The sequence below is a fragment of the Myxocyprinus asiaticus genome, chromosome 13 (genome assembly GCF_019703515.2).
Source record: "Myxocyprinus asiaticus isolate MX2 ecotype Aquarium Trade chromosome 13, UBuf_Myxa_2, whole genome shotgun sequence".
NCBI classification, from domain to species: Eukaryota; Metazoa; Chordata; class Actinopteri; order Cypriniformes; family Catostomidae; genus Myxocyprinus; species Myxocyprinus asiaticus.
In genome coordinates this window covers 20,882,221-20,897,673 of record NC_059356.1, presented here as the reverse complement: position 1 = coordinate 20,897,673, position 15,453 = coordinate 20,882,221, and the positions used below count along the sequence as shown (strand labels likewise).

General features: G+C 39.0%; 1 protein-coding gene across 1 annotated transcript in view; it reads right to left on the bottom strand.

Annotated features, from left to right (window-relative positions):
* The window catches only part of LOC127450172 (protein sidekick-1-like), a 539,544-nt gene that overhangs the window by 46,966 nt on the left and 477,125 nt on the right, over positions 1 to 15,453 (bottom strand). Inside the window, exon 28 of the mRNA XM_051714029.1 lies at positions 9,231 to 9,329. Coding sequence (XP_051569989.1) covers positions 9,231 to 9,329 — 99 coding nt within the window. The remainder of the gene's footprint in view (positions 1 to 9,230; positions 9,330 to 15,453) is intronic.

Genomic DNA, 15,453 nt, shown 5'->3' with positions numbered 1-15,453 from the left:
GTATATTCGTGGTCGGAAGCTCGACACACATTAGAAAACTCAGAGGCCGATTGATTCGTAATCCTGGCTGAATAAGATTGATCCCAGGGCTTTGAAATCTCGCGGTGGAGGTCTGGGGAAAAAAGGAGCAGCCTACGAGGTATAGCTGCATGCTGGCCTGCTAAAAAAACAGTCGTTTTTGATTTACAATCCTCCGACTGTGCTTCATCCGGCCAATCCAGGTGCAATTTTTCCACTGCATGTGTAATAACCTCCAGCAATTCCACATAAGTTGCATAATGTCTGGAAATCCAACCGCTAGGAGGCAAGGCTTCAGCCTGGCCACCGGTGAGATCCTCGGAATCCGATGCTGCCATAGATATGGCGTCCTCATCCTCAACGCCGAAGGAACCCACAGTGCAGGCCTCAGGGCTAAGATGCAAATGCCCACATGTAAACTCCACGGGAGAATGTCTAGCTGAATCCGGGGAAGAGACAGAGAGAACCGTAGGTCAGCATGCTGCTCAACTCCCATCTCCTCGGCATTCACGTTGGCCTCCCACGAGTCAAACGGCCACGTGGCACTGGCAGACAGTCTGCACCAGCATGTGGCTTGACCAAATTTCCAAAGCAGGTAAGCCTTTCATGGAGCATCCTGACATTTATTAAATCACATTGTGGGCAATTCGAACACTTCAATGCGGCCTCCGAGTAGCGAAAACCCAGACAGGCAATACACATGTCGTGGGAATCTTCACTGATGATGAACTGCGTGCACGGAGGTAAGCACTTCCTAAATTCCATCCTGTGTTACCACTCAAAAGGGAGAATGGTAATGATCCTCACTTCGACGTGAGTCATTGGTACAACATGGGCCAGACGAAATCATGCACTGAAGAACAGAAAATCTGACTCGAAGGCGTGAAGCGAGCGCCTTTATGGAGCCCAAGACATAGCTCCCTTAGAGCGTCACTTAAGCACCATCAGCCAATAATTTGGCGTGATTGTATAATGGCTTCAGACCACATGAAACTCAGGGTGTGTCCCAATGCGACTACACAGCTCGAGTTTCTACGAAGGGGAACCTGACCCACACCTACCCACACTATCTTCCCTGTTACTTTCATGCCAGTGTCTATATTTATGGATGTACAGAGAATGCTGTGGGCAGAAAGCAGCCGTTTTATTGGGCGCCTGTGCTGTTCTGGCAGGCTGTGACCCATGCCACGTTTATTGGGGATTTGCTTTGGGAAAGGATTTCCACTGTGAGGGCATAGGCTCAAATGATTGGCTCGGTCACCATCTCACAAACTGCTGCAGCTGTATTTTTCTCATTTATTGGCCAGTGATTACCGGTCTTGCAGTGGCCAGCAAAAACACTCTCACAAGGGCAGCGTCTTGTAGAAAGGGCTGGAAAACCCAGTGCCCGCCCCTAAATCTGAGCTCGCTTTTGTATTTCTGATTGAGTGCTATTATCATTAATGAAAACTAAAATGAAAACAAAATGAAAACATTTTAACTGAACTGAAATAATAATAAAAAAAATAAATAAAAAAAAACACAATTGAAAAAACTGAAACTATATAAATTTTCATGGCTCTAAAACTAAGTGAAATAAAACAAATATGAACACAAATTAATTGCAGTTTTTGATACACATTCTAATATAAAATCTAAAACCTTAATGCCACTAGATGGCACTGACAATTTTAACACCCCTACACATTCAATAAATACACAGAAAAACTACACAGAAACTATCAAACACTGCAAACACATCCCTTAAGTACTAAAGATAAAAACTGAATATACTGAAAAACTAAACAAAAATGGGAAAAGACTGAAAATGAAGCCCTAAAATATTAAAACTACAAACTAAATATACTAAAGAACGAAACCAAAAATATCAAACACCACAAGCACATCCCTAAAATACTTACTAAAGACTAAATATACTTAAAATCTAAACAGAAACTAGAAAACACTGAAAATGCAGCCTTAAAATACTATAACAACAAACTAAATATAATGAAAAACTTTACAGAAACTGGAAAACACTAAAATACGCAGCCCTAAAATACTAAAACTAAAAACTAAATATACTGAAAGATGAAACAAAAACTGGAAAATACTGAAAATGCAGCCCTACTAAAACTACAAACTAAACACTGAAAACTAAAAATAAACTGGAAAACACACACACAAAAAAAACCATCTCTAAAATACTAAAAACTAAATATACTGAAAAACTAAATGGAAACTGGAAAACACTGCAAATGCATCTCTAAAATGATCAAACTAAAAACTAAATGTAGCCATAAATGGGACGTGGCCTCTTTAAGAACATTTTTTTTTTTTTTTTATAAACAGCTGTCAGAATAAAACCCCAAATTATATTTTTGTATTCTGTGTGGTTTATTCACAACTCCCCGGCTACATAAATATACTGAAAAACTAAATGGAAACTGGAAAACACTGAAAACGCAGACCTTAAATCATAAAATATACTAATACTAAAATATAAGCTAATATACTGAAAAATGAAACACAAAACTAGCTAACACTGCAAATGCATTTCCTCTGATCAAGATACAGCAAATTAGAGGCATGGCAGGAAATCTCCTTCCTCTTCTTGTAAGTCTCTCTGTGACTTCATTCTACATAAACCAGCATCTCTTGATCTGCTAAAGTACGACATGGAAACAGAGTGCAAAATAACAGCCTGTGTTGAGTGCTTGTCAGTGCTGTGGTGTTGTTGATGTAATTAACCAGGTTCCATTGGCAAGGACTGCGTCTGCCTTTACATCTACTTAGCTTATATTCACAACACACATCTGAGTGCCGGTTTGATTTAGCATGGCATTTTCTGTTCAGTTCCTCTTCCTCTGTCATGACCCTTCTTTTCCTCTGAGGGGGTGGCTGGAGTCAGATTTAAGCAAAAATACCAGTACTCTATCTGCTGAAATTCAAAAGCAAACTCCCATAGCCCGCCACTGACATTAACGGTCAGGTTTGCTGACTCTATTGGGAACACATTTTTCAGCGGCTTTGAAAAACAGGATCACATTAAGGCTTTGCCGTAAACAAAACACGTTTACAAGGCTTCTAGTTAAACAGTCATGCTGTGCCACATTCCAGACTAAAATTATCTGTGCATTTGCTTTCAATTACATTTTTCCTACTGTACAAACACCGCAACAAAAAGACAGTTTTTCAGGAAGCTTAATGTAATCATTTACTCACCCTTGTGCTGTTACAAACCTGAATTACTGTCTTTGATTTGTAGAAAACAAAAAGAGACATTTTGAAGAATGTTCTGGTCATTCTTTTCCATAACACTACAATATGGGAACTGGAGCTTTCATCCTTCAAATTTAAGTCATTATTCACTTAAAATCTTGATATCTGCCGCTATGATCTTATTTACTGTATTTATTGGTTTTGTTTTTAACTCTCATTCATCTCTTGTTCTTATGTATTTATTCAAATATTTGTAGGGGGAAAACAAATGGATGACAAGTGTTTGGAGCACATTTCGCACCTCCAACATAATAAACATCTTTTTGGAAAGCCATTCTTGCTTCCTGGTATGATCTCTCCTTGTGACTGCCTTTGTCCTTATCAAAGGTATGCTCATGTGAGAAACAGCAAAGCTCGATTTTGTGAACCGGTTCAACTGATTAATTGAAAAGATCTGACTCAGAAAAGTTTGTTCATGAATCGAACATCGCTAATTCTCTCATGAACACACCAAGAAGAGCTAGGGCAGATGTCAAGATTTCCAGTGAATTATGGCGTACATTTCAGTATGTTTCTAACCCAAAGCTATTGTAAGTCTTCAGTAGTATGAGCCAATTTTATGATGCTTTTATAGTGGTTTTGCTTCCTTTTTTTAAATTCATTCATTGAAATTGCATGGAAAAGAGTGACTGGTACATTCTTCAAAATTTCTCCTTCTGAGTATATGGAAAGAAAGAAAGTCATATTGGTTTGGAGCGACAATGAGGGAAAGTATATTATGTTTCATGAATAGGACTATAAAAAAGGTAAACAAACTGGGCTGTGTTTGGATCCTATCTTTCCATCGCAGAGATTTTGGGTATTCTTCTCCAGTGTGATTTGACCAGGCAGCATGATTTGGCAGGTGGCTATTCTGAGCTTCATTCACTTGAGGTGTTAGTCAGACTAATCTCATTAAAGCGCAGGGATTTTCTCCTCTCGGGTTCTTTCTCCCCGTATGAGGAATTAGTCTCAGGTGCACGGTGACATGGCTGCATTCACAGAGCAGAGGGAGGACACAGGCTCTGCTCTGAGCTACATACCGCCCATCCAATGCATTTCACGCTCTCATGTAGGCCACAACATGTACTGAGGAGAGTTTTTAATGTGAAGTGAAGTACATCAAAGCTGCTTTACACTTGAAACCAGGCTACATGGGTCAGTTGAGATTGTTTTCATTCTTACAAGAGGAATGGGAATCCGTATAAATATCTTTAGGGCAAATCTGGTTTTAATAGTGTGTTTAGCATGTAGCACAGTATATGTTATAGGACAGGCTGGGTACTTCTATGTAGTACTTGCTCAGAGATTTACCCTAACAAACAATAGACAGGTAAAATGGTGTTATAAACGTGAAAAAAAATTGTTTATTACACCATTATTTATGAAACCGTTTTTTTTGTGATAAAAGTTATTTTATTTATCCCGGTAAAAGTAAAACAAAGACCAAATATATTTATCATAATAACAATCACAATCACCATACATAATAATAATACAAACTGGGAGAGCAAAATATATCATTAATAATAATAATAATTACACCCAGAGCAGCACATCTATGAAAAATTCCCAATAAACTTCTCCCTCACATCCCCCTTCTGTTACTCCAGTCTGCCTATAATTTACAAAAGCCTTTTAAATACATCTATCCCATCCTTAAAAAAAATAAAAAATACTTTCATACTTTCTTCAATGAAATCAACCATACCCATTGCCGCAGACTGCGACTAATATGGTCGCAAATGTGACCAAAAAGAATTTATTGCGACTATAATTTAAAATCGCTGCTGGCGACAGTCGGGTTGTGTGCATGTGCGGTTTTGTCAGATATCATCTTGTGAGTTATTGAATACATCTTTAGAGCACCAATGTGTCTCGTGCCGCTTTTCACCCGTTCTGTTGTGATGACAAACTGCACCACACACATCAAAAAACCCAGTTCGAGAGTCATGAATAAATGACACTTTTGGACCGGATCTTCTTCATGAATCACACGAAAAGAACTGAGGGTTTGAACTCAGGAGCTCAGGTTAGAAGTTTGAATCAGATTTACTTTCTCAGTGAATCAGCCGTCAGTGAGCTCACAACTGGGAGCGCAGACATTTCAAAATAAGAGTCCCATGTGTATTTCTGGCTTCTTTATAATTAAAAGTCCCGTATTGTGTACCACTTTTTTTTCTCCTGGTAATTTTTGATTGGGATAGGAGTAGCACAGTAAACTGCATCTGGGATTTCATTCAATTTGCACTCTTGTAGTCTCTGTGTCTGGGCCATCTGGTAAGAGTAAAAGACTAAGGCAATATTGTAAAACAATTTATTTACTGTATATATATATATATATATGATATCAAGCTTTTGATTCTTAAGACAGTGGAGGGACTTGTTCACAACTATTACACGAGGTGCAAACATTCATTGATGCTCAAGAAGGCAACAAACTACTATATGCATACTATATGTAATTATCTGTAATGTAGATTGTGAAGAGCAGTATTAAATAAAAAAAATTTTTATCTCTTATATTTGTATAAATTATGAAAGGGGTGTGAACATTTATGAGACAAAAGGGAATGCAACTATGTACTGTATACTGTTTATTAAACCTCTGATTAATGGGTTATCATCTGTCTTCCTTTTCTTCTGCATTCTATCTTGTTTCTGAACAGCAATCTAAATCAAGCAATTCTGTGATTTGGTGACTAAAAACAGCCATTTGGCTCCTTAATGTTTCAGTTTAGGAGCCAATGGCTCCTTAGTCATTTTATTTAGTCTGGAGCCCTGCATACCATCTTCATATTAAGGAAAACTTCATATTAATTCCCTTAAATGTGATCAGTGCTGTCAGTCCAATGGAAATGTTATTGCTCTCAAGTTGCTCTTTAATATCTAGAAGAATTAATTTAGTATTTACTATAACTATATTTTTGCAAACTGACTTTTACGCGCCGAGTCCCACGTTTCGATAGTTTCCTGGTGAAATTTACTGAAGCCCGTTTTGTCCATGGTTTAACACTTTTTTCTGTCTTGTTTTCTCGTGATCTCAACATAACAAAAGTTTTTTTCTCGTGATCACAACTTAATTTTTTCAAGATCTCAACACAACGAGTTGTTTTCTCGTGATCACGACTTAAGTGTAAATCACTGCAGAATCATTCCAGAGATGTCATCGTATTGCAATGTCAGAGGAGCAGGAGCGCGTCACACATCTCATTAATCAAGGTCTGACGGCAGCTGAAATAGCTTTGTGCCATTGAAGCACTATATACATTAAAGCACTGTATCAGAGCTTTAATCATTTTGGGAAAAACACAATCTGTGACTGCTCCATTTGTCTGAAAATCACTCTTATTAATTTACACTCAGACATTGTTTTAACAGAACACAGTATCTTCTTAACTCATATATAAAGCCTTTGAGCCTTCACTTGGTTATTACATACTTATTTATAAACACTTTAGTTAAAATAAGATGAAAACGACATAATAGCGTTGAGAATACATTTTATTGCAAGTTGTGCTTCATTTTTTGACCACCAGATAACAGTAAATTGAACCTTGTACAGAAGCTTTGAGTACGAACCCAGTTTCAATACGTTTGTAAGCCCTATTGCTTCTGAAAGCTTAATTTTCCCATCATTACTCCATGGATGCTGGATTATGACTGAGAGATGCAGGTCAGCAGACTTGCAAGTCACTAGTTAAAACTGAGATAAATCCATCTCCTTGTCCTATAGAAGCCTACTGTTGCGATAAATATAGTCTCTGGATAAACAGAAGATGAAGATGCTGTCCCTGTGATGATGAGCTGCTCCAAGCGCCAAAAGATGAATTCTTGCAAGAACTTTAAGTGAAAATCATGAGAACAAAAGAGAAAATTAAGTCGTGATCACGAGAAAAAACTTTTATGTCATGTCGAGATCTTCAGAAAATTAAGTCTTGCTCACGAGAAAACAAGACAGAAAAAAGTGATAAACTATGGACAAAACGAGCTTTTGTAGAAATTAACACTAGAGGTGTTAAAACAACGGTGTGTTTTATTCACTTTCACACAAATCACGAGGACAACGGCTGGTTATCACTTTATGAACACTTATTTTTCACTCTATTACTCACACACTGCTATGTTATGATATAGAAAAACTTTTAATACAATGCATCATTTGAAAAACGGTACATTTTAACTAGTGCTGTCAGTGTTAAAGCGTTAACTCATGCGATTTATTTAAAATGTTTAACACGTCAATTTTTCTTTATCGTGATTAAGGCATGTACCGATTTGACATTGTTAACAGGGCGGGGCCTTTGCGATGTGTTTAGTGGGGATATAACACTTGTATACACACTAAAAACAAACACTCAACAGCAAGTCAGTGCCAATGATCAAGTGCTTGAGAAAGAACCTCTTATAAAACTAATGCTGAAGGGACTTTGTGGGACTTCACTGAAGTCCTTCACGCATCTTTTGTAAGTCAGCATTTTACCACATAAGCATGTCAATTCTTACAAGCCTGCTGTTCAGCTTGTTCTTCCGTGGAGGGTCTTTTGATGCTCCACGCAATTTCAAATAATTTCAACTTTGTACCCATTGCCGCCGAGCTTTTGAATTGTCAGCTAATGATCACCGGACAGTTCGGATGAATTATCTTTATATTAGAAGTGCCAGCGCTAAAAGCAGTACAAGATGCACTTTTCATATGGAGCTCAATGCAGCACTGGATGCCCTGACATGAATCGTGTGCTTTCCAAATCTAAAGTGAAAAGACAGCCTACCAACTGATTAATATTAAATGAGGGTTTAATGTGCATTGCAATGAATACTAGCTCTTTCAATCAGTCAACATCCCAGTTAGACTTTGGGAAATGTTTAATGTTACTCCAATTAGTGCTATTTTAGTGAATTTCTGTCTTTATACTGTGGAGTTTGGAAAATGTTAATAAAGCATTTTGGTTACATACTGTATTGTTTTGTTATATTGTGTTGTTCTTTCCAAAGAACAAATAAATGCATTATGACAGGAAATAAGTATATATAGAGTAAAATTTTCCTACTTTTAAAATCTGAGATTAATATGAAAAATTATTTGATTAATCGCGATTAAAAATTTTAATCTACTGACAGCCCTAATTTTAATGCTTACATTACAGACCCACCTACATAGACACACTTATTCAAATGTGATTAATTTGCACGGTGGCTCACCTGATAGAGTGTTGCACTTTAGACTCAGAGGACCGAGGTTCAAGTACAGCCATGCACGTAAGATTACATGTGAGATGAAAGTGTAATATAAACTACATGAAATTATGTGGTTGCTTAAGAAAATGCGCTTTTCGTATAACATTTGCTTTTACAACTCTATCGGTTTAGTTTAGGTGTTGGTTCAGGGTATGGATGTCTGTTTTCTTCACCTCTCATTTGCTTTTAGGACATTATTTGTTAGGATTAGGCTAAAGATTTAGGTTAGGGAGGTACCTTTCATTAAAACCTCCATCTATTATTCACCTTAACCTTGTCTGATTATAACACCATTTCACTCACTTTTAGTGCCCCCCACTGGATATTCACTGGGAACCTACGGTGAAACGTGTAAAGAAGCACGTCATTTCATTTTGCAAAAATGCTGCCACGGTCACATAATATTAATGAGTTAAGGCTGGATGTTTCTGCTAAGATGCATTATTAAATACACAATAGAAACACGTGAGACAATTAACATGTCGTAAGAGTATAGCGCTATTAAAAAAATGCAGATAGAATGGCACAGATAATTTGGCCTGGAAAGAATCTGATGAATAATGCTTGGTATGACTTTGGTATCTTGCCAAATTTGAGCACAGTTTGAGATGCTGTCGAGATCTCATCTGAAAGACATAACCTGAGAAGTAGGACACCTAAGCAAATGTCACCATTCGCTTTCAATTTATCTAGTTGGTGTATAGGCGAAACAAGTTAGACATAATTTCTCTTACCCATTATGATGCCATTGGGGTCCACAGGGGGCTGCCAGACCACCCTCACTTCTCTGAGATGCACCTCTGGGAACACCAGTCTCATGGGTGGTCCAGGAACTAGAGAGGAAAGGGAAGGGCCAAAGGTTAGATAATTCAATCCTCTTACAGTAATTAAAACACCTACAAACCTTTTGGAAACCTAAGCCGCCTTCTTGAATTATAGCCAAACCAAAAGCTGAAATCAAAGAGCGTTAAAACAGGTTATTTGGCTTTCAAAGAGATAGCCCCTGAAATGGTATTTATGTCAGGATAAGGTCATTCTAAAAGATTCTGCTTTGAAAAGGACAACCAAAAAAGTCTAACATGTATAAGAAGACAAAACACATGCAAAACTAATGAGGAGAAAAAAAAGAGACAGTTATGACAGCCCTTAAACTGTAAACATATTCTCAGTGAAAACTTTTCAGTGGATAAGTCTGTTGTATTCAATCTGTAGTAGTGAGTGTTTCATCCATATGTGAACAGAAATATTTTCTTACACTTCATGGTTTACCTAAAAAACATATGTTGTGAAATCTCAAAATAACTTGAATCAGAATTTTCTTATTTTCTTCTTATTTTTTGTCCTAAGAAAATTCTGATTCAAGTTATTTTGAGATTCACACTCACAATGCTAATGGTGTTAGGTGGGTGGTTGCCAGAGTGTTTTTTGAGTGGATTAGTGTGTTGCTATGTGGTTGCTAGGTTGTTCAAGGTGATTGCTGACTGGTCTAATTTAAAAGAGCAAACCCCTAAGTCTCTATGATGTTCTCATTCCTAGATATAGCTCGGGTCCCTCAAGTCTATGGGATTTATGGGATTCTAAAGAAGTCCAATCACTTAGAAAAGTTTAAAGGGGCAGACTGTAGCAAGCACATGGTCCCATTGGACATGCTTAACATGCATTCTTGCAATAATGTTGTGGCAAAAAAAGTTCAGTACTCAAGGGGGCGACAGAGTTACCTTTTAATGTCTGAGCCATTAAACCGAAGTGTTTAAATTCCAGTAGCTTGCTATAAACATATCAATGTTCACTAACTTGATCAGAAAGATTCTCTTCAAACTGTTGCTTTGCCATGACAGTAGTTGAGATGAAAGAGTAAACTGACTCTACAAGAAGATTTACGCAATTGTCTACTATACGCTACTGTCTGCTAAAGCGTCCCTTGTGGCAACGGCAAGAATGCAATGTGTACTTGCTTGACCGCAATGACGCACAAAATCAAACATGCATAGCTATTGCTTGCGTTCACGTTGTGGGCCAACCATGTATCCTAACCAGACATGGCGATAATACAACAAGCAATACATCTATAGATCTCATCCATGTAAATCTGCCTGCTAGCGCTATCGCTTGCATTCACGTACTTGAGTAGAGTACGTTGCGAGGCTACCTGGTGTCCTAACCAGATGTGGTAAGATAAAACATGCGATAAAAGCTCTACATCTTTTAATCTCGCATGATTTTACTGAAATCCCGTTGGTCCAATATCCTGCTCCACATAATTGTATATTCAACATCCAATAAGATCTGACTGGCTGTGAATGTATCGCTTCGCACAGAATGGAAGTTTTCGATGCAGGCAGGCAAGGTTCTTGTCACTGAAAACATACCATGTCATGTCTGGTTAGGATACGGTTTAAGGTGGAAGCTAAGTACTGCAGTGGGGAGATCTGGAGGAGAGCAATCATGACTGCAGGATCTAATGACTGCTGCGCCCTACTCTGAAGGTCACAGTGTGCCACCGGTGCTAAAAAAGGGCTCTGTTAAAGTAGTTTCCTTCCCCTGCTGTCTTTTTTCTAAACACATACACTTTCCCCTGCTCTTCCAGGCATCTGTGACAAGCCAATACATCCACAAACAGGACACCTGTAGGCTGTCAGATAACATGGAGGGAATCCAATAACATGCTGGGATGATGCTGTACCTGCGGTACAAAGAGGAAACGGTATGTTCTGCTCTACCATAAACACTTGTGCTGTCCTAATGCGTAGAAAATGCAATCAAAGCCTTTTGTCTCTTGACTGTTTCCTTATTTCTCTCTGGATTTCCCCTAGTCGATGTAGTCGGTTAGTCAGACTCTATATTTCATTTATTGGACATTAAGAAAATTATAAATCTAGCACATCTGACAGGGATTTGATTTGTATTGCTTTTTGCACCCATAGTGTGTGGGACCATAGGGATATATGTCCAAATGAAGAAGCTCTTTCAGTAGAGCATGCTTTTCCCAAGATGGCTCTTTTTTCTTGCCAGTGTATAGCATACATTCATCATTCTGCTATCAGCCCTGGTTGTGCAATGAAGCTTATATGGAGATTAGGGATGTGCCCGAAGCCAAATACCTTATTCGGAAAGACGCGAATAATGACTTCAAAATGAATAACAAATTCATCCGATAGAAAAAATATTCAGAAGATTGATCATCCAATGAGCACAGGCATAAAGTGATATTTTAAATAAACATATAGAAAATTACAAAGCAATGATGAGTCTGTGAAGCCAATATTACTACAGTGTAAACCTTATGAATAAAATGCGCATGGTGATTTTAAGTTCAGATCGGATGGCTGCATTCTCGAGTCTGTTTGCAGTCTCCATTAATTGTGCAATTGTCTTAAGATATCTAAGCTTGTAAAGAGTATTAACTATATCATACACACTGTCCACTTCTTGAAATGTCTGTTTGAAATGTCTGATCACATTAACAACAAATGTTTCACACAATTCACACGTAAGGATTTATAAACCAACCTGAGCACGATGTTTAATTCCTGACCAAAGAAGCTGATCACATTTATATCCACATTAAGGTAATTATCTGGTTACTCCTTTATTCCAAAAATGTTTTAATGTTCCACAGAGGTTTAAATACCTCCTAGAGTGTAAATCTATTCAGAATATTCCTGCACAAACAAAAACATGCAAATTTCTTTCACTTTTCATTTCTAGAAATATATAGAGGCTTGATTTTGCAATTTATTCCACTGCATTTGACTAATTCTGCACATGTAATTTAACTAATTATTTATGTTCTCCACAAAAATATGTGAACATAAAATAAGCCTCGAGTGTATCATAAAACTTTCTGATAGAGATTTACGGTGCTTTCAGTTTGTAGGCTATATTAATTTATTCTTTTTTTTTTTTTATATTAGTATTTGTATTTCATATTCACTGCAAAATGTGTGCTTGACACCTCATACCTCCAGAATAACATTGTTACGTGTTAATTGTTAACGAAAATGTTGTTTCAGCAGATATTAATGTCCGAAATACCAGGAGAAACCACAGTTAACAACATATTCCACAATTTATGTAGCCCTATATATTCAGCATCATCTGGTGAGAAAAAATAAAGAAAAGATAATAATTATTATTATTATATCAACAATAATAATATTCATATAGGCCTATCTGAGGCATACTTTATATACAGAAGCTATTGTCTAAATGTAAGAAAGTTATATTTTAAAATTAGTTTTGACGCACTTCCGGTTTAAACCACGCCCACATCTGGTTCTATCCGAATACAGATAAAGTTACAGATAATTTTGTCATAGTAACAGATACAGATAATGGCTTTGCTGCACACCCCTAATGGAGATTACACATACATGAAGTGTCTTTTTAGCAGTTTATAATGCTTGACTCATGAAAGATGTAATGAGGCAGGTGAGAAATGAGAATCTAAATGCAGCTTTAATAAACAAAGATAAACAAAGTAACTCAGAATATAAAGAAAACAAAACACAGGGAACTAAGTACAGAGCATAACAAACACATGCAAAGACTGACAAACTAACCAGGGGAAACAACGGCTTAAATACACAAGGGAAAACAAGGAACACATGGGGAAACAATCTGGGAACGAGGAACACCTGGGGAAAACAATCATAAATAAGGAATGGGGAACTAAACAAGAATTTCAACATAAAAGTCTAGACAAAAACAGGGAATACATGACAGAGCCCCCCTTTAAGGAGCAGATTCCAGACGCTACACAAAAAACAAATTGTCCATGGGGTGTGGGGGGAAGGGGGAAACAGGCAGTTCAGGGGGGCACAAGGGGCAAACAGGCAGTTCAAGGGGGCACAAAAGGCAAGGGGAGCAGAGGAACAAGGCAAAGTCAGGGAGGCTTGAGATCAAGGCGGAGCCGGAGGGATAGAGAGCCAGGGCGACGCTGCAGGCTCGGAGGACCAAGCTGGGGCCAGAGGTTCAGAGGGCTGAGGTGGAGCTGGGGGCTCGGAAGACCGAGGCAGAGCCGGTGGGAGTGAGGACCAAGGAGACCAGAGCAGATCAGGCGGGCAGCCAGGAGACCAAGGAGACCAGAGCAGATCAGGCGGATGGCCAGGAGACCAAGGAGGCCAGAGCAGATCAGGCGGACGGCCAGGAGACCAATGAGACCAGAGCAGGTCAGGTGGACAGCCAGTAGACCAATGAGACCAGAGCACATCAGGTGGATGGCCAGGAGACCAAGCAGATGACCTCAAGGTGGAGACAGGGTCAGGAGGCCTGGGAGGCGGCCGCAGGGACGTGACAGTGTCAGGAGGGCTGGGAGGTGGCCACAGGGCCGAGACAGGGTCAGGCGATGGAGCCACTGTAAGATGAGTCACTAGTAAGTCGGATGGACTTACTAGTCGGATGGAAATGCTGGAGGAGGAGACCAGAGGCTTGACGAAGGCAGGCGGAGCCAGGAGAAGCTCGAGGGGCGAAGCCATGGAAGGCGGAGCCATGGCAGTCTTGAGGGGCGAAGCTGTGGAAGGCAGAGCTGTGGGAGGCTCGAGGGGCGAAGCTGTGGAAGGCGGAGCCGTGGGAGGCTTGAGACAAAGAGTGCTGGATGACTGGGAAATGACCTCCGTGGTCGCGAACATGGGAAGAGACTCGGGAACGACCTCTGTTGTCATGGGCATGGGCAGAGACTCGGAGACAACCTCTGTAGTCGTGAGCATGGGCAGAGACTCGGGAACAACCTCTATGGTCGTGAACACTGGCAGAGACTCAGGAACGACCTCTGTGGTTGTGGGCATGGGCGGAGACTCGGTAACGACCTCTGTGGTCCGCAAAGTTCCAGAGCCTTCTCCACATATTCGTAGAGTGTCCAGTGAGGATCAGCCGGAGGCATTAGTTATGCCTCATAAGAGAGTGATTTGGAATGCTCTACATAGACGGCATGGAAACATGGAAATATATAGTCAATATAGTCAAAATAAAGAACGAGTAGGCGTGTCCAAATTTTTGACTGGCGGAGTATATGTAAACAGGTAATGGCAATTGGTTTATAGTCAAGTAAGAATATTTTTAAAATGTATTAAATATATTATTAAAAAATTAAAAAGTATAACTAGCCTGAATGAGTGAATTCAGTTCTGAACAAGAAATACATTGCAATTCCAGACTTAATTTTTGCACTTTTTATTCCTTTTTATTCTGACAAATCTCATCACACATATCAGTTGTTTCCTTGGTAAAGAAACCTTGAGGGAAAACTTATTTGTGCCATTTCTCAAGAACACATTTCTGCTCTAGTCTCTCCCTTATGGTCCTGGTGGCTATAGACCATCATATAGAGTGCATCAGTTTCCACTGTGAAATCCTGTCCGACATGACTGTTATTTGTAATGGATGGTAAACTATCAAAACTCTCCATTGGAAGCTTTTATTCTTCAAATTCTCCCAGATCTTCAAAGTCTATTTATGTTGCACTCCATAAAATATACATTTGGAGGCCATCCTCACTGAAACGGATGTTTCATTGAAACAGTTTGAGGCGGCGTAATTGTTTTTATTTATCATATAGCTTTCCATGCAATTTCTACCAAATCTAGCTCTAAAAAGGCTGTTTCAGAGTAGTATATTAAAGCTTGTATGGTGGTGGAAAGAGGCAAAAGAGAGTGAATCGAAGCCTCAGAATGTACTGTACCCTGACACGTACATGAGGCATTTCTCGAAACGCACATACAGCATGTCGAAAGCTACAGCAGGCTTTCTTAAAAGCGCTAGCTCAAATTCTGAAAGTGCTAAAGACTGAACGTCACTTTTATCATCTTTTTATTCTATAAATTCCAAGGCTGCATCAATCTGCCCCCTTCTTGTACTTAGAGCAAATGGCCATTACTCATGACAGCTCATAAACTTACACTGCTTGGTCAAGGAGCCTGCACATAAAATTCCCAATAAATGAGTTACAGCATTAAATTC